The 24,112-nt window shown below is 34.9% G+C and overlaps 3 protein-coding genes across 6 annotated transcripts in view; 2 read left to right on the top strand and 1 right to left on the bottom strand.

Moving 5' to 3' along the window:
• The window catches only part of LOC134246432 (EGF domain-specific O-linked N-acetylglucosamine transferase-like), a 34,181-nt gene extending 26,710 nt beyond the window's left edge, over nt 1–7,471 (bottom strand). For all 3 annotated transcript variants that reach the window (XM_062728794.1, XM_062728795.1, XM_062728796.1), the window contains exons 1-2: nt 7,411–7,471; nt 2,457–2,616 (exon numbers count right to left, since the gene is read on the bottom strand). In XM_062728794.1, coding sequence (XP_062584778.1) covers nt 2,457–2,615 — 159 coding nt within the window. In that variant the 5' untranslated portion in view covers nt 2,616; nt 7,411–7,471. The remainder of the gene's footprint in view (nt 1–2,456; nt 2,617–7,410) is intronic.
• Nucleotides 1–24,112, top strand: part of LOC134246436 (beta-1,3-galactosyltransferase 5-like) — a 109,726-nt gene that overhangs the window by 43,005 nt on the left and 42,609 nt on the right. The window lies entirely within an intron of this gene.
• On the top strand, nt 7,532–22,941 carry LOC134246431 (orphan steroid hormone receptor 2-like). 2 transcript variants are annotated; one of them, XM_062728793.1, is made up of 13 exons: nt 7,532–7,654; nt 8,755–9,047; nt 9,735–9,890; nt 11,423–11,549; nt 12,373–12,552; nt 14,052–14,185; nt 15,697–15,820; nt 16,529–16,689; nt 17,000–17,108; nt 17,819–17,975; nt 18,448–18,587; nt 18,977–19,114; nt 20,062–22,941. In XM_062728793.1, the coding sequence occupies exons 2-13, from the start codon at nt 8,775–8,777 to the stop codon at nt 20,472–20,474; spliced, it is 2,112 nt and encodes a 703-aa protein (XP_062584777.1). In that variant the 5' UTR covers nt 7,532–7,654; nt 8,755–8,774; the 3' UTR covers nt 20,475–22,941. The 2 variants fall into 2 exon arrangements, with proteins under 2 accessions (XP_062584777.1, XP_062584776.1); XM_062728792.1 differs by lacking the exon at nt 7,532–7,654 and adding an exon at nt 7,706–8,050.

Genomic DNA, 24,112 nt, shown 5'->3' with positions numbered 1-24,112 from the left:
AATGTAATTCAAATCCAGCATCTGAAGCAATTTTGAGAGTGTTCATCCCTTGATGCATCATTATGCAAATTTGGTTAATACAGGCCTTATAGTTTCTTGGTGTTATACTTGCACCCATAACTTTAACCTGGTCCATTATCTGGAAAATGTTTGTGGGATCAGTGTCCCAAGTCTATCAGTGTGCATCCTTGATGTATCATCCATGCAAGTTTGGTCATCATAGGGCTCATAGTTACTTGGAAATGAGAACTGCTCCAAAAACATTAACCTGTCAGGGATCAACACTAACTTTAAAACCATAGTTGTCAGCAGGGCTAGCCATTTCTTATTTCTACTAGCCCTGTTCATGTATTACTTGTCCAACAGCCGAAGGCTGGTGGCTGAGTCGCAAAGCGACGAAGGGGGTAGGTGCGGGAGGGGGTTTCCCCCTCCTGCTGGTGGGGGTACGGGGGGCCTCCCCCGGGAAATTTTGAAAATAGTGATGCAAAATCCTGCATTCTGGCTGTATTTTGGGTAAAAAATTATGTTACTCTATGATTGTATCTAGACATTTTTTCTATTCGAAAAATTCCATATTTATAATCATTTAGGGTATTTTGAGTCACCTTTAAAGTTTACATTTTGACTTACAAAAATAATAATTATAATGATAAAACATGTTTGAAAATAAATTTAACAATTATCAGGTATATTGTGTGTAAATTATAATTATTTTCTTGCTCTTAGTGAGTAAATTTACTGTAGCCCTGCAGGGCAAGTTTAAAGACATGTTTGGTAGCCCGACCTCAGTATTCAGTTGTCCCGGGCCAGCGGGCTACCGTTAGTGTCGAACCCTGCCTGTTCATTCATCCAGAAAATGTAGGTCAGATCCAGCATTCGAAGCAAGTCTGGTAGTGTGCATCCTTAGATGTATCATCCATGCAAGTTTGGTCATCATATGGCTCACAGTTACTTGGAAATGAGAACTGAACCAAAAGCATTAACCGGTTCACTCATCTGAAAAATGTAGGTCAGATCCAGCATCCAAAGCAAGTATGGTAGTGTGCATCCTTAGATGTATCATCCATGCAAGTTTGGTCATCATAGGGCTCATGGTTACTTGTAAATGAAAACTGCACCAAAAACATTAACCTGTTCACTCATCCGGAAAATGTAGGTCAGATTCAGCATCCGAAGCAAGTCTTGTTGTATGCACCTTAGATGTATAATCCATGTAAGTTTGGTCATCACAGGGCTTATAGTTACTTGGAAATAAGACCTACACCAAATCAAAAGCCTGAAAGGCTTCAATGGCGTCGAACAAGAAAAACAATTTCAAAAGATCTGCAGATAGGTCAAGTGAGTGACTCCGGTAACATAATAATAAAATTAAAAAAAACAGTCTTAACACAAATACAGTATAGGGCCTGATAGCCTTGTGTCCTGGTCCGAATGAGTCAGGGTTCAAATTGAACAGACATCGTCAGAAATGTCCATCCTCTATATCAATCTAATTTCTTTTCAGTCAATCGAAGACATATGAAGGGTTTCATAAATTATTTTAATTAATTGCCATTGTCAGAGCGTTGTTCTGTTGTATAGTGATTGCATCTTAACTACAACCATGACTCTAATGTTACGATCGACTTGCGATAGGGCGCTGTAAACAAATGGAGGAAATGGATAAATACAGTAATACTGGCATTACTGGTCAATATCGTCGGTTGTTTGGATAAAATTGGATTGAAGATCGTAAAAGTAAAGCTAAGATTAAGAAATTCAATCTTTATAGTCTTGTTGTATTCTTGTTTATTTTGTAATTATTTTACCGTATTTAAGATTGTTTGTATTACATTAATTGGTCCCAAAATGTGATTCATGTCACTCGATACAACCCTCTCTATAAATTCATCCGCAACAACCATAACGTTTTTCTTGCGTAAAAATTAAACATAATATCGTTGTTTTGTAATAGTATTAATTGAAGATACAATTGATTTAATTGTATATTCAAGCAATTATTCATTGTGAACGTTTTAAAAGAAATTGGTTTACAGCTGTTGCTATTTTCTGTTACGGATGCATCCACTGACACGTGCGGTCGCGTAAACCTGACTGATCGCTAGATGACGATCGGGCAAGCCCGACGCCATAAAAATGCACCAAAAATGTTAACTTGCTCCAAAAACATTAACCTGCATGGTCATTCCCTTGCTGAATCGCAGCATCTGAAACCTCATCTGGTATAATGAAACACACTAGTCTAGAAGCATGTTTCATCGTATGATCAATATAGGGCATAGAACTACTTACATAGCAAATAGCTCCAAAAACCTTAACCTGGGATGCCAACACCGATGCCAAGGGTATCACATAAGCTCCCCCAATTTTGTTGAGATGAGCTTAAAACTGATCAGGTCAGTATATGCATGCATATATAAAGATAGTCCTAAGTGTCTAGCCCTGACTGCTGATACCTTATATGGACAAGCTTCATCCTCCTGACATCTTTGTTTTATTTCTGGATTGTTATGCAAAAAGAAAGACAAGTGGCTTCTTGGCAAGTTGTAGTCTTCCCAGCATGCAACTGTAAACACAAACAGGAACCAAAGGAGTCCACTTCCTGTTTGCCTCATTCTATAAAAGAATGATACTAAACTGAAAACATGTTAAATATACTTTTTGATATACAGGTAAACATGATAAATGCATTAATTTTTATACAAATATCTACTATATAAGGAAAAACATAGGTAATCAGAGATTACAGAGCTCACCTCAACGAAAATTTAAGTAAGGCAAAGTCACACAATAACCCAACAAAAAGTGTACATTCAAAATTTATGCAATTTTGATCTGATACTTTGGAATAGACCTATATAAAAACTTCAAACTAGTTCTTTGTCACAAAAATGTGATTAAAATCCAGCATCTGTAGCAAGTTTGAGAGTTTCATCCCTTGATGCATCATTTGGGAAAGTTTGGTTTATATAAGCCTTATAGTTTCTTGGTAATAGAACTGCACCCATAACTTTTACCTGGTACATTATCTGAAAGATGTTTTGAATTCAGCATCTAGAGCAAATCTATTAATGTGCAAAAAATGTATCATCCATGCAAGTTTGAACAACACAGGGCTAATAGTTACTAAGAAATGAAACTTGCATGAAAATTTAACCTCTTCACTCATCCAAAAAAATATAAGTCAGATTCAGCATCCAAAGCAAGCCTGGTAGAATGCAACCTTAGATGTATCGTCCATGCAACTTTGGTCATTATAGGGCTCATAGTATCTTGGAAATGAAACCTGCACCAAAACCTTTAACCTAATCACTCAACTGGAAAATGTAGGTCACATTCAGCATCCAAAGCAGGCCTGGTAATATGCATCCCTAGATGTATCATCCATGCAAGTTTGGTCAACATAGGGCTTATAGTTACTTGGAGATGAAACCTGCACCAAAAACATTGACTTGTTCACTCAACCCGAAAATGTAGGTCACATTCAGCATCCGAAGCACATTTAGTAGTATGCATCCTAAGATGTACCATCCATGTAAGTTTGGTCATTATAGGGCTCATAGTATTTTGGAAATGAAACCTGCACCAAAACCTTTAACCTGTTCACTCAACCAGAAAATATAGGTCAGATTCAGCATCCGAAGCAAGCCTGGTAATGTGCATTCTTAGATGTATCATACATGCAAGTTTGGTCAACATAGGGCTTATAGTTACTTGGAGATAAGACCTGCACCAAAAACATTAACCTGTTCACTCAACTGGAAAATGTAGGTCAGAGTCAGCATCCAAAAGTCTGGTAGTGTACACCCTTAGATGTATCATCCATGCAAGTTTGGTCAACATAGGGCTTATAGTTACTTTGAAATGAGATCTGCACCAAAAACATTTACCTGTTCACTCAACTGGAAAATGTAGGTCAGATTCAGCATCCGAAGCAAGTCTGGTGGTGTACATCCTTAGATGTATCATCTGTGCAAGTTTGGTCAACATAGGGCTTATAGTTACTCGAAAATGAGACCTACACCCAAAACTGCACCAAAAATGTTAACCTGCTCCAAAAACATTAACCTGGTCATTCCTTTGCTGAAATTGCAGCATCTGAAACTTTGACTGGTACAATGAAACACATTAGAAACATCTTCCATGCATGTCTAATCAATATAGGACATAGAAGTACTTAAAATGAAAACTGCTCCAAAAAACTTAACCTTAACCCGGGACGCCGACACGGACGCCGACGCCGACGCCGACGCCGAGGGTATTACATAAGCTCCCCCAACTTCGTTGAGGTGAGCTAAAAAGATACTTACAAAAGTATATAAATATTGCATAGTAAAATACTTTTTACAGTATATGTATTAGACAATAATCAAGTTGACATTTTGTATTTTTGAATTATTTTAATGAAGTAATAATTATATTTGAGAATACTTTCAAATTGTTGGACAGTAATCAACATTTTGAAAATTTTTGAGGTAAAATATTAATTCTAATGCAATTGTTTTGTAAAACATCTTTTGACTGGCTAATGCACTGATGTTTGAAGCAGTAAAACGAGCATTAACGTGAGTGACAGCTTTTCATTGTGACGTCATAATAGGGCGACGCAAAAACACAATGCTCCATGATGTATTTTATATAACGAACCTCAACAAAATAAGATGTAAATAACAGACAAAATGCATGGATTGCATTAGACATGTTAGAATGGGAATAACTATCTTCTAATTTGGTATTTGCCACCGTTAATGCTGATTTAACAGTTGCAAACATCCGTTTTACCGGCTCCGTTTTCGCATCGCCTGTAAAAAATGGGAATAACTATCTTCTAATTTGGTATTTGCCACAATTAATGCTGATTTAACAGTCGCAAACATCCGTTTTACCAGCTCCACTTTCGCATCGCCTGTAAAACTCAGTATGCAACCGTTAAATCAGCATTAATGGTGGCAAATGCCAAATTCTAATGCAATTGTTTTGTAAAACATCATTTGATTGGCTAATGCACTGATGTTTGAAGCAGTAAAACGAGCATTAATGTGAGTGACAGCTTTTCATTGTGACGTCATAATAGGGCGATGCAAAAACAAAATGCTCCATGACGTATTTTATAAAACGAACCTCAACAAAATAAGATGTAAATAACAGACAAAATGCATGGATTGCATTAGAATGGCAATAACTATCTTCTAATTTGGTATTTGCCACAGTGCATGCTGATTTAACAGTCACAAACATCCGTTTTACCGGCTCCATTTTCGCATCGCCTGTAAAACTCAGTTTGCGACCGTTAAATCAGCATTAATGGTGGCAAATACCAAATTAGAAGATAGTTATTCCCTAATTTATATTTTGATAACACCTTCAGTTTAAGTTACTATAATTAAAAAAAATCGAATCATTCATTTATTGCATGGGTAGGAAATGAGGATATTATACATAAATAAATACCTTTAAAGTTAAAGATCTCTTGTTTTAACTCCTTTTCCTGTATATGTAAGAAAGGCTAAATCAATCTTGATAAAAGGCTTACTAATAATTAAATAACCAATGACAAGCTCTCATCCTTGTTTGTACCTGAGGAATGTATGTACTTCAAACGTTGTAATACTGAACCTTATTAATACACTCATTTACCTGAGGATGATAATTATTTTCACAACACGCCAGTACATGTGTACATGTATACACTCTGATTTTAAATGCTTGTTCATACATCAAAATACATTTAATTTAGCATAAATTATCGAATCTCTGAAAATATTAAATACATTCCTGTCCTTTCCTTCCTTCAAAGAGGGGGCTGAACTAATAAACAAATTTCATCAATCAGAACATCACAGTTTCACTAGGCCTTTTCCATCAATTCAAGAAAAATAAACTTGTTTGTTTCTCGACTTGACAGAAACAAATAGACCATCAGATATAAATGATTTCCATAGATATGAATATGATATCTTAAGCTGTCAACTATCATTTTGCAAAGAAAAATTCCATTTTAGTTTTAAATTTGATCATTTTTGTATGTCTTTATATGGAGTTCTAAAAGAGATCAATACAGTCTGAAAATGACCACAACCACCCAGCCCTCTTAAGCAAAGTTTCCATTAGTTTATAGGTTAAATGAAATTTCCCTAATTTAATAGGTTAAGTAACTTTTTAGGTTAAAAGAAGTTCCCCTAAATTTGTAAGTTAATTAGTTAAGTTAGGTTGAAGTTAGTGGAGATTCCATGTTTCTACTAGAAACAAGTGGATATACCCCCCCCCCCAAAAAAAATGGAATCTCCACTAACTTAAAACTAACACAAATTTCCCCACTTCAATCTTAGACTTATTATTGGACCCCTGCATACTTATAGAAACTCTACCATCTACAGTCTGGAACACCCCCACCACAACCATCACACACCTTAAAAATTATAGAAACTCCTCTACTACATTTTCTAAGACTAATAGGACTCCCTAAAGATTAATAGACACTCAGCCTCCTACAAACTGATAAATCCCACACACACCAATTGAAACTTTCTAAGTGGTTTCCATGAGCTTGAACTTAATGAAGTCATGAAATTTGAACTATTTGTACAATCGATGGAACGCATTTTTGAGATTGGAAGCAGAGCCTTATTTGAATATTTAGGTAAGTAATATTCTCAACATATGCAACTGTACAATGTAAGTAAAACTCACTTATAACGAAGTCATTGAGAAATGACTTAATCCGATTGCTATATCTGTAATTCGTTATATCTGTATAAGGACTAGCTGGGGATCCAAGATAACTTAGCAATATCTGTGAATTTACAATATCAATATCCATGTTCATACTAAATGAGTTTTACTGTAAGTAACTTACCTGAATTTCAACATGGAATATTAAAACACTTTAATTTCTCTTCTTGATAGATGTGAAAAAATGCAAACCTTGAGTTTATTTTTAGATTTCAATCAATACTATAATTATACTTGTAAACCATATCAAAAATTCTCATCAATAAATATATTTGACACATGAGTGGAAATTCCCTTGAGGACATATTTATAGGATATTATATATATATATGATACTCCCCCCAAATATTACAGAAATTTGACTTTTAAACTGGTTAAAAAAGTGTATTCAAGGTTTTTCTTAAATGACATCCTAAATTAAACTGTTATTTTCAATGTCAACTATTTGAATTTAGTTCTTCATCAAACACAAATCAACTAAATTTAGTGAGTCAGACCTGTTGAAGCAATTTTTAAATGATTAGTTGATAAGGTCGATGTGGCTGTTTAGGAGAAAAAAGTTGTTCACAGAGCGTTAAAGAACAAATTAATCAACTTTAGTCCTCAGTCAAAAATACTTGACATTAGGGTCGGAGATAAAAACCTGCTTAATGTTTAAAAAGAAAAAAATACGCCAACCTCACAGCTGATGCAGAACATGCTTCTGAGAACAACTTCCTGTTTACATTGCGCGATAACAGGTGCGCTGTAAACTCTCGCTTGTTTTCTCGCGCGTAAAGACACTCGTGATGTAATTTTCAACCAATCAAAATTTAGCAAATCCAGAGCTCGTACAACAGCAGGTCACAACCTATGACCTTTATTCCTTGGCATCAAGACTTTTATAACATTTTACAAGAAAACAGGAATTTGGCACACTAAGGTAAGGTTAAATTAAATACTTAGCATACATACTCCAAAAGAGAGACAAACATAAGTACTAAGCCGTTCATCAGTCGTCTATTCGTACGTTTTCCTGGGCAACCCGGATCTTCAACGCTTCGGCAGCCGCCATTTCCAGTGAACTCGACAGAGAGTGATGAAAATGTTGCCGAAAATGGCAAGAAGACAGAATTGTCGATATATCAAAGGCTTGTAAAAGTATATTCTTGTGGTTTAAATGTAATTATACTTGACAAGTTATGTTAACTATATTTCCTTTTTGTTTTGACGTGTTGTAAACATAACCCCACGGCCAATAACACATGGGAAGAGTGCATGACCTTTCGATACCTGTGTTGGCGATACGGTCACCGCATATCTAAAATAATATAACTCGGTGAGGATATGGTTTGTATGGTTAAACATGGTATGGAGGGAAAGGTGCATTTTTAAAAGTGAAAAATGGAAATCTTGATTTCAGAACCTGCCTTTTTTTTTTTTTGCCCGACTTCTGCATGACCTTTGTCCTCCGAGAGAGAACTCTCGACAGAACTGGGTCATGTGCATACATTATGCTAATTAGTGTCTGGCTTGTGTATTGATTTTTGCGTTTTGTTTCATATCCACAAAATGTCACCAGAAGTCATTAACACAAGAGATGATCATTAAAAACGTCAAAAAAAAAAATACTGAAAATTATGATGGAAAAATGGTAATTTTAGAAGGTTAATATAAAAAATTGTTTTAAGCCACTTGAAGACTCAAAATTTGCTATATGATATATCTGTAAAAGTTTGTTAACACTTTGTAAAAGAACATTATTTACATATGTAACTTGAAATAATTGATTGTTAACAATGATATATAATTTTTAACTAAATCATGTAGATTGTTTGAACATTTGTAATTAAATTATTTTATAAAATTAATAATGAGCCATGAAGCTCCTTGCACCCACGGTGAGGTATATATGGAGGGCTACTATGGAAAATTGGCCCCAGAATGAGGTTTTATGTTTTGTGAATAAATATATTTGAGGAGAGAGGGGATTTTCATTCTTTTTAGGTTTTGATAAGTAATTATGTTATTTTCCATGACAAGGAGAAGACAGTGACGAGCAGATGAGTTCTGAGGAGGGGACACATAGTGTCACTTCAAGCGTTGTATCCCCGTCCACATCATCTTCTGTTTCTACTGGCCGCATCATCAATATGGAAGGGGGTGGAATATCACCAGAGAACGTCATTCATGTCATCAACCCCTCCAGTCTTGGGAGTCTTTCCAGTGTTGTGAATGCCTCCTCATCCTCCACTGCAGGGGTATCTGGGCTTCACACCATTACCATTGCACCGGGCTCATTCCCAATTCCTGTCAACTTTGCCTCTAACCTGCAGGTAAGACTTCAGTGTTCCAGCTAGGGGGAAATAGAGGGGCGCTGCGCCCCGCCCTCAAATCAGTGCGCCCCTCTGCCCATTACAAGTCACTTGGTACATGATCACTATAATTCTAAATATATGAAAACATCAGTTCAACCTGTTATTTTTTTTAGATTACTGGTATTTTAATTTTGTGAAGTTTTGATTAATTTATAATTTTCCTTTGCACAAATGGTCACAGTTTTCTCTTAAAGTCATATATGGCGTATTTGTTATAAGTTCAGACTAACTCAAATTAAAAAGGTCTTTCCATTTGTTTTGTTTCTTTATATAAAGATAGGACTTTCCAGTAAATAACACAATTTAAATAAATCACGTTTCATAGATATCACATTTAAAACAATAAACAATTTATTTCCGGCTCTGAATTAAATAGCCGACACAGTTTAAGGTCAATTTAACTATAGAAAGGTGGGGATGTTGAAGCTCAAAATGGATAAAAATTTGAATCTGAATGTAATTAACAAATATCATGAAAATCTACACTTCATCTTGTATTTTTATTTTTTAGCTCAGAGTCAGATATGCCATGTATAATTGTCTTAAAACTATCTTCTGAAAAAACATCTTATTTAATAATAATTCTTTCATATTTGAAGATTTGAAAAACAGGCAAAGTATTTATTTATGTATGATATTTTTTAGCCATCCACGAGCAGTGTGAACAATAATGGTGGACAACAGATTTTAATGGCTCCCCCAGAACTAGCAGCCAAGCTGAAGGAGGGGGCTCTACCAACACAGGTTATCCAGGTGCCAAACGCTAACCTGGCCTCCATAGACTGGGCTGTTAAACTAAAGGTATAGACATTGTCAGTAATCAATGCTAACCTGGCCTCGATAGACTGGGCTGTTAAACTTAAGGTATAGACATTGTTAATCATGTGTAGGTGTTAAATGCTAACCTGTTCCCCATAGTTTGGACTGTTAAACTAAGGTCAGGGATTTTCCACTCACTTTTGGGAATGGGGCCCAGGCCCTTGGAATTGGGAATTTTACGACATTTTATCACTTTTTGGGAAATTTTATTGTATGAAGTTTTTCAGGAAATAAATACTTAAGATGAATAAAAATTGATCTTTTACATAGTTACTCAGAACTATGAATCAGAGAATTTATCATTATAATAAAGTTTTACCCTAGATTCTTCAAAATTTTGTTCATTTCCAGGGATTTATCAAGGCTGTTTTTACTACCGGTAAACGGTACCTTTCCCCTCTTGAAAAAGTTGAAAAATTCCCTTTTTCAGATAGAAAATTCTCCGATGAAACGGAGAATGTTTAAAACATCGTACTGAGATTTTCCGTTTTTGTCCGATTGAAGTTTAACAGCATATCCTAATTCACCATCCTAGTCATTCAAACGCTTTTAAAAGAGAGAGTAGATTATTCAAGCTTCTATTTGATATTGAATCGGTAAACATGTACCATGTCCATGATGTCAAAATATACGTATGCGATTGCAGAGTTAAGAAAAGTGTAGATGAGTAAGATGGAGCTTAAATCACTATGAATCGGAAGAATGGAGTAACAACAAATACAATGTTAGTAGTGAAACATGAAAAACGGAATTGATTTGTGAAATATATTGAGAGAAAAAATTAAATAAAGTACTGACCTAGTTTAAATTTTTTTTCTGTTATTTAATATTTTGTCTCAAAAGTGAAGTTTTTGTGGCCTTTGTAAAGGTTTACAAATGACCCTCAGAAGCTCTAAGAATGCAGGATTTTGCTCCATTTATTTAAAAAATTTCAGGGGGGGGCAATGCCCCCGGACCCCCCTAGAATACTCGCGCCTCCGGCGCTCAGATCGAGCCTGCGGCTCTCATTTTTCCCCTTTACATATAAAACGGTAGTAAAACAAAATAGCTAGATAAATCCCTGATTTCATTCAAATTTCCAAACTTAAACATGTTTGTATTTTGTGAATTATGTTCAGGTTATCTTTTTGAGTTCTTCTTTCAAAAATTGAAGATAGGCATAGGAAAAACGGAGGGGTTATGCAATTGGGAATGGGGCCCATATTTGGCCCTTCAGGGGTAGTGGAAAATCCCTGAAGGTATATATATTTTCAGTCTTTAGGTAATCAATGCTAACTTGGCCTCCATAAACTGGGCTGTTCAAGTAGGTAATCATAGAAGGAGCAGAGTAGGCATTATCAGACTGAACGTAATCATGGGTAGGGTTAAGACCTGATGCTGTCATGCTCTCTTTGCCAGTCAAGCCTCTGCACATGATAACTGACATTATTGTCTATCTTTAAAACTTTGTTTATGTATAGTTGAAGTATTAGTATGAACTTGTGTATCTTAAATAGTTATATTCTTTGGTCAAGGAACTTCAGCACAATCAAAGGTTAGAGAGACTGAGAGATGAACAAAATCTGATGCGAGAAAAAGTCCAGAAGGCAACGTTTGAGAGCAAGTTTGAACCGTGTGTTGTCTGTGGAGACAAGGCATCTGGTAAGTTTGTCTTCTCCATAAACTCAGGTAAATTATATCCCTTGTGTTTCACATTGATCATTCAAAACTTTATTGAAAAAGAAATCTAAGGATATATGGTTTGGACAATTTTCTGGACACCTATGCGTCATTTCTTGGATATAGGACCATTACAATTTACATGCTTAGTCATGTTAGTTTGGACTTTCAGTAAGGCGTGGCATTCTCGACGTTACCTAAATAGCTTCTGAAATTTACACAGCTTTCCTTCACTGTTGAAATATACATATGATAGAAATGTGGCCGAATGTCAACTGGTGTAGTAAATAGCCAATTAAAAGTTCTCTCATGGCACAGAGGTGGGGCATAAGTCGTCTCATCGTTGTCAACAACAATTTTAAGTTCCTGATGTTATTAATTTCTTAACCAATGAAAATCTATTAGTATTTGCCATTATGTAGCTCCGAGAATGCCACGCCCTAATGAAAGTCCAAACTAGGGAGAAAATCGTCCTAAAAGCCATGTTGACAGAAAGTTTTAACTGTAGACAACTTTTCTTGACAACTTCTTTATTTCGCAAATTTTAACATTTTATGCATATACATGTGACTGTATATGTATGCAACTTTTATTTCATGATTTATCAGAGTTGTCTTTTCTTTTAAGGTGACTTATTAAATGACCAGTGTAATACAGAGACAAATTTTCCTTAATTAAGAAAATCAACAAAACTTATCTAAAATAAAAGAATTTATTTTTAATATGAGATATTCCAAAGTAAAAGAAAATAACAATAATATAATTGGGAGGTGAAATCGGCATATAATATTTCCTTGTTCAACAGGTCGTCACTATGGCTGCACTAGCTGTGAAGGATGTAAAGGCTTCTTTAAACGTAGCATCAGAAAACAGCTGGGATACGCCTGCCGTGGTAACAAAGACTGCCCCGTGAATAAGCCTCACAGAAATCGGTGTCAGTACTGCCGGCTACAAAAGTGTCTAGCTGTGGGGATGAGGGCAGAATGTAAGTCAAATTACCATGATTCAGAACTTAACGTCACAGGGTCTTAGTGCCTTTATTATTTCCCCATCGCGAGAAGTTCTTAAACGTCTGCCCTCAGCAGATGGCGAGAGGGACAGAAAGGGAGAAATTTAAATGTATCATCAAGCAGCTTGATACATGATTGATTCAAGTCATGTTGTGATGTGGGCAATCAAGATTTCTTTACTTAAACTTTTTTTTAGTTTTTCTAATTAATCAATTGGTGTCTGACGATCAGATGAAGTTCCCCACCAGCTTTGTTTTTTCTCTGTTTTTGGATACTGTAAGATTTATAAAGATTCATGATTTTTGTGTTTTGAAGATTTTCTTAAGATTGATTGGTAAATAAGGAATATGAGTAAGAGACAGAGTTGTGGAAAACTTTTTCCTGTAGCCAGTCATTTGGACTGGCAAGAAGACAAAATAAGCCGATCCGAAGAGATTTAAGCCAGTCCGGTATCTTAAGTCGCATAAACAAAAACAAAGGGAAAAGGAAAAAATAAAATATTATCATGTATTTACTTCATAATACATCTTTTACTTCATATACTCAGTCTCAATTCCAAAGGCATCATCTGTTTTCGGCTTTGCATTCATAAAAATACTAAATTTATCGCTTTTCAGTTTTTGGGTAGATGGATATGCTAATTCAGCAGAGTAAACATAATTTTGTGGAAACATTTATGAATTAGGGAATTTATATAAATTTAGAAAATGTGTTTAAAAAAAATTAATTAAAGAAATTCGCCCTGTGTTTTGTCTATGGATGATAAAGATATCAACAATCAATGAAAACTGAAATTCTGGACAGTTGGGAGTCTTAAATTTACCCTTTGCCTCAACTGGGTTCAATTCTTTCTGTCATTTTTTTCAAATTTAAGCTTGTCTACATCAGTTCCTGTATGATTTTTTAACTTTTTTTTTTTTTTTTTCACCCCAGTTGTAAATTTAATGAGTCATGACGCCACGCTAGTTTCACTTTCATTAGCCTTGATCTTGTGTAAAGTAAATGATTGTGCAATCACATCCTATATTTATGCCCCCCTTCGAAGAAGGGAGTGCATATTGCTTTCCTGCTGTCTGTCGGTCCACTTTGTTTCCATTCATTTTCTTCACAACCGTTGCTTGTATTGAAATGAAATTTGGTATGCAGATATATCGGATGAATATCTAGGTCAATTTCTGTTTTGGGTACAATCTCACCTTTTTTGACAGAGTTATCCCCTTTTGAACTTTGAAAAATTTCAATTGGGGGGGGGGGAGAGAGGGACATTAGTGTTTTAAAAACATCTCTTGCTGTATGATAATTGAGCTGGAATCTAGAAAGTGAGATGGTGATAACAGGAAAATTTAAAACTAACCAAAAAAAAGGGCCGGTCATTTTGACAGACATTGATGGTATTTTGATTTGCCAGCATGACTGGCAGTTTTCCACTACTCTGAAGACATGATAATTGAGATGATTTTGTTTTGCTATGTAGCTGTACAACAGGAGAGGAAACCTCCAGAGAAAGATCAAAGACAGTTTTCTGCAGTCGCTACATCCACACAGAAAATCTACATCCGTAAAGATCTCAACAGTCCCTCTGCCTCCCTCCCTACATTTACTGGCAAGGTAAGTCAGGGAAAGATCTGAAAGTATTGCCCCATCCTTCTGTGCATTAACTGGAAAGGTATATCATAAAGAGATATTAAAATTATCACCCTTCCCTTTCTCTATTCACTGGAAAGGTTAGTCCTGAAGTCTCTGCCTCCTTTGTATAATCACTGGAATCATCTAAAGCTCTTAAAATTATTACATCCTTCCTTATGTTTACTGGAATATTATGTCCTGTGAAGATCTCAACAGTATAACAACCCCTCCCTCCCCCTTTCACCTTCGCACAAAATTTCATTTTATCAAGAAGTTTATTAGGCTATATAAATTGAATTCTCTGGTTCTCAGGCCAATTTTCTCCAATATAGATCACTGGAGGGAGGCATTTTATTTATCATTTTATTGGCAATAAAGTAGATGAGGGAGGTTTTCTTTTTTATTTTAATTTTCGAATTTTCTTTAAAATAAAGATGATTTTTTTTAATCACAGATATACCTTTCATGTCTGATCAAATGGTTTGCTTTATCCATTGCTTATCAGCGTTTTAACATCGTTAGGCAATGTCTTTGAACGTATTTTCAAACGAAGTAGCCAAAATCTCTTTAAAAATGGCTACCGGAAGTGATATTTGAATACTAAACTACGAAAAAATAAGGACAGAACTTTTTTTCCGGATTGGTCTCCGCAAAACCAACTTTTTCTTTTATCAAAATTACAATAAGATTAGCAATACAGCTACCTTAAAAAGGATGTGCGCGGGCCTGAGAAAAAGAATTTCAATTTTAGGTAGCCTTAACCTGCCTTCCAATATTTTCAGGAAAGGTATGTAGTAATTAAATCACCAGTTCTTGTTACTCCCTCTCTATGTTTACCGGTTTTCTGAAAATTCTGTTATTCAAAAATCTCAACAGCCCCTCTGCCTCCCTCCCTGCATACTGTAGATCAATGAATTTTCGCGACACCTTATTTTCACGAGATAGCCGTTGACTCTTTATTAGCAAGACATATTTTTCATGAATTGCTGTTTTCCTCTATATAATCGTAAGGAATACTTTTATACATGTATGCGAGAATGAAATTTTCGCGAGCTCATTGTCTCACGTAATTACGCGAAAATAAAGTTCTCACAAATAAAACGTGATTTACAGTATTTTGGAAAGATAAATGTAGATCAGATAGGGATCTTGTCAGTCCATCCTGTTCCCCACCTTTACAAAGAAGATGAGTGTTCATGATGTGACAGTGGTTACTGGTAGTCTTCTACCCTTTTGATAGGTGAAAGTAATAAAGATCTACAGATACTTTCTGAAAATGGCAAGCAAAATTTTAGATTTCCACAATATTTATTTTTTTGGTGGGGGGAGGAGGTCATGTAATATAATGGATTTGTTAAAAAATGTTTGTCACTTATCAATGAGTGTTTATTGATCTAAAAATTCTTGCTTATCAATACAGAAGTTGCATTTTAACTTAAAGTGACTTTTCTTTTGTAATAAATACAAAAGTTGTAAATTTTATTTTTGAGCAGCTAGAAGATGGCAGTGGTCAGAGGGCAGCCAGTAATCTACTGGCCAATCTACAGGAGAGAATCGTCCACACTGACCAGGGTAATGTCATCATGGGAGGGATAGTCCCCACCTCCACAACTACAGGTAAATCACCTTACAGGTAGATGTGTACAGGTAAATCACCTTACAGGTAGATGTGTATAGGTAAATCACCTTACAGGTAGATGTGTATAGGCAAATCACCTTACAGGTAGATGTGTAATGTGTACAGGTAAATCACCTTACAGGTAGATGTGTACAGGTAAATCACCTTACAGGGAGATAGGTACAGGTAAATCACCTTACAGTTAGATAGGTACAGGTAAATCACCTTACAGGTAGATGTGTACAGGTAAATCACCTTACAGGTAGATGTGTACAGGTAAATCACCTTACAGGTAGATGTGTACAGGTAAATCACCTTACAGGTATATTGTATAGGTAAATCACCTTACAGGTAGATGTGTACAGGTAAATCACCTTACAGGTAGAGGTGTACAGGTAGATACCTCTACTGAATCATTACAGGTAGAAAACATATGTACAAACACAGATATTGCGAATTCATGGATATAGCAAAATTATCTTGGATCCCCAGCTTTATAAAATTTCACTAATTCCTTATACGGATATAATGAATTACGGATATGTCCTAGTAATTTCATAGGTCCCATTGACTTTGTTATAACCGAGTTTTACTTTACACATTTGCATGAAACGCTATCTTAAAATGAAAGAACACAAAAATATTAACATGATTAAGGTACTTTGACATGATTAATATTTTTAATGTTACTGATTTTTCATTTTTAGATCTGAGCACACTAGCCAATGTTGTAACAACATTAGCAACAATGAGTAAAAACAGTGAGGAGGAGCAGACCCCCTCTAATGGAGACACAGGACTGGGGGGAGATACATCTAATAATGCTGCCAAGGCCTTCGATACACTGGCTAAAGCTGTCCAGCCACAGGTATATTTATACAATAGGCTAAATCTGTCCAGTCACGCTACTAAATTTAGCGGAATCAAGCGGTATAGAGTTGTTAGCGTAATCATGAATTACCGCTACACTTGTTCATGCCTTTTTTTTCTTAGTAAATGATTTCTTATTGGTATTCATGAATTAGTGCATTCTTGTCTGTGTTAAAGTCGCTTAAATATGAAGCCCGCTTTTTTAGTACTCGTACAGTATGTCTATTTATGTACTTGTACTGTACACATGTATATTAAAAATGCCTTTTTGCCATTTGTAAAACATAATTTTAAACTGTCCTTTTCAGTCCCTGGACCAGTCGTCTTTATGTGACAGCAGTTTAGATCAGTCAGCACTAAGTATGGACCTTGGACCGGACTACAGCAGAGAAAACTCCATCGTGGTGGAAGTGGACGGTGAGTTATGTTTAGGCTTATCTCTCACAGAAAGGAAATGTTGCGGCATGGGCTTTCTATGATATATCAAAGCTCATTAACATAGAGTCACATAGGTTTTCTAATCTTTAATGAATTATAAACCTGACTGCTCAGAGAAAATCTTCTGCATTACTTTATCATTTAAAGGTTCCATTAATACTAGTGTACCTTAAGGTTCAGTGTTGGTGTAGATTACAACCACAGGTACTTGTGGACAGGCTCAGGCATGCCATACTGTGGGATTCTTTTTTGTTCAAATCTGATGTCAAATTTTTTTATTATCTGTGCATCTATCCGAAACATACAAAAAAAAAATTTGATGCAGTTTTCTTAGCAATTGCTCATTGCAGATGCTTAAGATTTAAGCACATACTTTGTTGAGAAATGTCATATGGTGGGATTAATTTTTGTTTGAATCTGATGTCAACTTCCTATTTGTGCATCTGCCTTGTGTTTATTAACATTATAGTGTATATGTATTCAGATCAGAGTGGGGATATTTCTAGTGAGCATTGACTCACTGACTTCTTGTTATGCCAAAAGTGCATTAATAATGATATATTACTGAATGTAAACTTGAAAATCAAACTGATTTTACTAATTTATTTCATGTTTTAAAATTACACACAAAACAATTTCTTTGATTTATATTTTTAAAAATGTGTTTAATAGTTGTACCTCTACTGTAGGTCCAGTGCTGACCCAGCAGAATTTTGCCTTTAATCTGACCACCCCCTCCCCCATGCCGGCCTATCTCAATGTCCACTACATCTGTGAAACAGCGTCCAGACTCCTCTTTCTGTCCATGCACTGGACACGTTCCATCCCCTCATTTCATGTACTCAGGTGGGTAAAAAAGTTAACTTACTGTAAACGTATTACATTTAGCTTTGTATTCTTTTTAGCACCTTTCGCAGAAAACAACTTCTGCTAATTCAAGTACAATGCTAAATGTCATGCACATGTAGATATAAATAGAAACATAATTAAATGCGCTAAATCAAATCTTAACTAACTTGTTTAAAACTCACTTTCTGCTAAAGATTTAACTTAGAATTTAACGTATTTAAGATTCAACTTAAGAAATATAAATTGACTTGCTTTATTATTTGTCCTATATTGTGAGTTCAGCCTTATTAGATTCAGTTAAAATAATCACTTTTCAGATAAGGTTCTATCAATTTGTAATTGGTTCTTGTTGTTCAATATGGTCCATTCATGTGTAAAATGGTAAACCATGCTCACCTTTTTCACCTCTGTGAGAAATTCCACAAACAAGGAAAGAAAGTTGTAAAACTTGAATCTTTTTTCCCTACAGTCAAGACATACAGACAGTTCTAGTGAAGTCGTGTTGGAGTGAGCTTTTTACTCTAGGACTGGCCCAGTGTGCACAGTCTATGTCTCTCTCCACTATCTTAATGGCCATACTGAATCACCTCCAGACAGCTCTACAGCAAGGTAATCTATAGCAGTGTATGAAATGTAATCTGTAATGTAATACACTACAGCTAGGTAGTCTACAACATTATCTGTAATAATGTAATCTGTAACATACTACAGTGGTATCTGTAATAATGTAATCTTTAATTATACACTACAGTAAAGTAATCTACTGCAGTATTTATGTAATGTAGTCTTTATTACATAGTGCCATTGTCCACCTTACTTTACATTTGGATTGGAAGGATATTTTGCCTTCCCACTGCAAAAAAAAAAAAAAAGAACTTTGCCAATATATTTGTAGGGGAGCAAGAGTAATCATATTTTAAACACACTGCTTGCTTCACCCTTGGTTAAGTAATGACAGAAGTTGAAATGTAAATATAAAGCTTTGTCAACCTTTTCAGATAAGAATTCGGCAGAACGAGTGAAGATAGTGATAGACCACATCCTGAAGCTTCAGAACTACATACAATCTCTGGAAGCCCTACAGATGGACTCGGAGGAGTTTGCCTATCTGAAAGCTCTGGTCTTGTTTTCTCCAGGTACACAATGCATGTTTACAACCTTTATAAGTTATTTAAACTTTTTTCTTGTGCTTTATACAATTCATGTTTACATTCATTATGCAGTAGGTCATAAAAATTCAGATGTTTTATGGGGAATTAATCAAAGGGACGTATGCTGAACAGCACTCGGTGGTGACAAAAATAACTGATACTTCGTCTTATGCAGGAAAGTAAGATATCAAAGACACTTACAACAGTTGCACATGTCAGTGCAGTATACAAACAAACACAAATACATGTAACTGCAATAAAATGTAAACAAAGACAATGCAAGATACTGTAAACTATTACATTTGGATGTGTATTCTTTTTAGCGGCTTTGGCAGATTGCAGCAACCGCTAAGTCAAGTACATAGCTAAATGTCTTGCACGTAAACACATAGATAAGAATAAGAAGAAATGCGCTAAATCAAATGTACGCTAACTTATTCAAAAGTCAATTTCCCCCAAATATCATACATGCTAAATATAATACATTTACAGTAACCAGCTTGAACACGGGTCGCCATTCCACGTCGATACCCATGACAATAAAGCAGTCAGGTGTAACGAATTAGAAGAGTATACCCTGGTGTTGATGTATTGTATAAAATGATATCGAAAATGGTGTATGCCTATTTACGAGTCATGCTCAACATTATGCATTGGAAATTGAATAAATTTTACTTCTGTTTACTTCTGTTTAACATCCCTTCAATAAGTTCATGCAGTAGGTATATAAAAATGATTGAATGAAATTGAAGAGCAGTCCAAAAAACATTTAAATTCAGTTTTGAGTACATAAAATAATATATGTCCAGCCACTCACTTAAAACTACCTCCGATATTCAACAACATGATCTTGAAGATGTACCAAAACTCTTTTCAATAGCAAAGAAAGAATATAGATAATATAAACAATGAGACAATATTTAACATTGCAGATACTCCATCCCTTCCAAATGCTCAGCAGATTGAGAGAGTGCAGGAACGAGCCCAGCGTGAGCTAGCCAATCACATTCGACAAGCTCACCCCTCCAATCCTGACCGCTTGGCCAAACTTCTACTCCGCCTCCCGGCTCTGCACTCGCTGAGTCCCAGTGTCATGGAGGAACTATTTTTTGCGGGCCTAATTGGCAGTGTTCAGATAGACAGTATAATTCCCTACATACTGAGGATGGAGACAGCTGAATACAATTCACAGATGGCAGGACAGGGACTTCAAGGTGCAGTAGAGGGGACGGGGCTGGATAGTACCCCCTCAGGCTCCATGTTATTCGCATCACCACATCTCACAACCACACAGATTTCTTCTGAAGCAATATCAGCACTGCAGACAACCATCGCTACCACGTGACAACTGTAAGGTTATATTGAAGAAGAAAATCAAAAGAACTCTAAGGAGCAGAATTACATCTGGTGACTGTTGTTAAAGAGTTGTTTTCGTTAATTGTTAATTATTAATAGTTTAAGAAATCAGATATGTTGTGATATTTTTAAGAGGCTAGGGTGAATTTCGCAGTGAGAGTGACTGAGAAGAGACTTGCTGAGTGTTGAGCAGTATTTAACTGCATGTCTGTATCATCATGAACCATCGAGGATTTGAAAGTATTTCCTCTAGAGTATGGTAAAAATCAGACGAGGTGTAATCTCTCTCTTTTATTCTTGTTTATGAACATTTCATTAAGTGACATAGAGATCATTTGTTCATTATCAATTTCATTTAACTATTTTTCTGTTTATATCGTTTGAGTGCTATATAATATGGAAGATGAATCCTTTCTAGCTCACCTGTATGAACTCCATGTGATGTGTAAACTTACCTGTATTCTCAGTGCCAGGTCTCCTGACTTGTCCCTGTATTCAGCACCAGTGTTTTACTTGTAATCATTCTAGACTTGGAACCTACATATATTAATTGTATAATTTTAAGTAAAAGTAAAATTTGTCTCCAAGTCTTAAGGTTATAAGAATTACTTTTAGTGCTTTATTTTTTGAGTAGGTGAAAATATCCCTGTGTACAGGTATTAAATAGTTCAGATATTATAATAGAAAAAATACAGGAATTTGACAATCATTTGTTCTGCAAGAAAAATTGCAATGTTTTAAATTTGTAAATAATTTTAGTTGAGTTTTGAAGTTCTTTTAATTAGGCTATGAAAAATGTGAATTTTCTTTATTGAATCACCAATTCACAGGAATGTTTGAAAATATTTTTTACGGAATTAAAATGTGCCAAAATTTTATTTAAATATTTGATCAAAAATATTTTTTGCCTTTTCAACAAAAGTAAAATGACAAAGAGCAAAGGTATATGTACATGTATAGGAAAAAAAGTTTCTGACATTAAACCTATTTTATATACAAGTGAAAGTTAAATTTCATATGGATAATCTTTATGTTACATTTTACTTCATTTGAATATATGTACATGCACAAAGTATGTATATTTCTATTTACCGGTACTACAATTCTTAAAATATTTATGGCTTCATTGTATTCAATATTTTTGCTTAATTTAACAGTCATTTCACAGGGGTTTGTTTTGACTTTTTAAACTGTGTTAAGTGTCTTTGCATACGTTATCTCTGCTAAAATTAAGTTGACATTTAGTCATTTTACAGATTCATTATTTATAGTTTGCTGCATTTTAATCTGAAGGTGCTATTAGGACACTTGTTAGAGTAATGAAAATGTATAATTTTATTATTAAAGCCATTTTGTATTAATCATGTCCAAATGAGCACATTGTTATAAAAATTGTGAGATAAGATTATTTTTTAAGTAGGTGGGGATATTCTCCCTGCTTTTGTAAAACTCTGATCTGATAAAAGCCTTTACCTCATTTTATAAAGGTCTTTTGTAACAGTTTCTTCAGCTCTGTTTTGTCATAAATTATGGACTTTTTCACACATGAAAACATGCATTCAAAATTTTTAATTAAAAAAATAGGTTTGTTGCTTTGTTACTTGTATGATAGTATTTCACAAGTATTATTAATTTGTTGCCAATTTTTCCATTAATGTTTGTTGATGGTCAATGTTGTATGTACTCTGTATATAGAAATATGTCAGTATTCTCATTAAATGAGTATAATGTGTTGTCAAATTCAAACCTGGCAAAAAACTTGGGGTTTGAAAAATGTCGCAATTAAAGATACTTCTGTCTAAGCCCATTTTGAGAATCTTTTGAAATGACTTTTATAAATAATTTATACATCTTATTTGAATTTACATACAACCAGATCACTAGAGTTTGAAACTAAGTTTACCTTTAATTATACATTTATTTGTTCACAAAATTAATTATGTTGAGGTATCAAACAAAATTTGAAAAGGAGAATGAACCAGTCTAATTAAAATTAGATGTTAGATCTGCTCACATACTTGCTACACTAACATCTTACAACATCCCATAGAGGGTAATGTCAGAGGTCAAATTTAGCACAACTCTAGACTTATTTGCTTCAACAAATATACAATGATTTTACATGCAATGATTTGATTGGTTGATAGAGTTTTGAACTCTGACATGACCTTAAATGGAATATTGTTAGATGTTACATAAATGTAGTGTAGCGAGTGTGCAAGTGGATCTCATTTTACTTAGACTGGAGAATGAACAAGCACCATTTTTGCTTTTTTTTTAAAGTTGATCTTTTTGAAGAGGAGAAGGGGGCACCAAGTTTTCTACCAGGTTAGAATGTTGTGCTTTTTTGATGTATCTGTAAAACAGAATTGTAGCTGTATTGAGCCCCTCTTGTAGGTATCTACTCAGATCTGTGTAACGGATCTCAAAAAAAAAAGATTAAAACATTTCAAGTTTGATTTTGTTGTACATTTTGATCAGCTTGTTATTGTTTGTGTTTCTGGAACAATATGCCTTAATTAATCTACTACATGAATCCATGGTTCAAAGTGAAAGATTGACGTATAAGTTCATTTTTTTATTAGAAAAATATGAAATTGGTTGCATTTCAGAACAGTCTATGTGAAATCCTTTTTTCTCTCTTATGTAATAATGGCATTTTACTGGAAATATACATTACTTGCAGAAAAGGTTAAAATACAAGTAAACTTTTCAAATGTTGTGACTTCTTCTGTAGTACCAATAGACAAAAGGCAATCAAACTTGCCACAAAGCAACAGTGGGTAAACATGATTCAAGCTTGTTCAAATGAAGAGCTACACCTTACTGTAGGGAAGGGAAATAAGAAATAATGAAGTTATACAGTGTGTTCTTAAAAATGTCACACATATTGTCTTTAACAATGCATTCCTTTAGGACCACATTTATTCATGCATTCTTCCTTAAAATCCTTACTTTTAATTTTATATCTATTTTTGAAAATTAGAAAATTGAATGTTATAGATATTGGTAATTTCCATGTATTTCATTGGTTTATAGGAAGTCGGGAAAATTCACAGAATGTTTTACTTCCTCAAATGAGCTCAAAGATATGCTCAGGTAACCTATTGCTGCATAGTGAGGCTTTTGTCGGGTGTGAACTTTTATATACTCAAAGGAAATTGACATGCAAGGTAACAATTTTTTTCTACCCCTGTCTTGTGGTTAGAGAGAAACTTGAAGGGTCTACAAGCAGCCATGACAATGACCTTGGCAAGTAAGACCCACATCATTACTTGGCCTTTCATCCTAACCCTGTGTAATAGCCACCATGCTGCCACTTAAACTGCTATTAATACAACAGGCAATCATAATGGTTACATTCGCCAAAAAACTGAAGAAACCAATTTTGGGACTTTGATATGAGAGCTTTCAACCTTACTGAGGTGTTGCTCTCACATGCACACGTGTGTCGTATGCATAATTTTTTAGCATGTTAACACTCGGCCAAATGTAGCCAGAGTTTTTCAAGACTTGCTCTCCAAGACTCCAAGGATCACATTAATCCACTCGACTGGCTATGTAAAATCCATCTTTCTTTAATTGAACATCCGAGGGACAAACTAAATAGCTGGGTTTAAAGACATC

This window comes from Saccostrea cucullata, unplaced genomic scaffold, assembly GCF_032062105.1.
Source record: "Saccostrea cucullata isolate Sc308-1 unplaced genomic scaffold, CSIRO_AGI_Scuc_v1 ctg532, whole genome shotgun sequence".
NCBI classification, from domain to species: domain Eukaryota; kingdom Metazoa; phylum Mollusca; class Bivalvia; order Ostreida; family Ostreidae; genus Saccostrea; species Saccostrea cuccullata.
The sequence above is the reverse complement of the archived record's forward strand: the minus strand, read 5'-3'. Positions and strand labels throughout refer to the sequence as shown.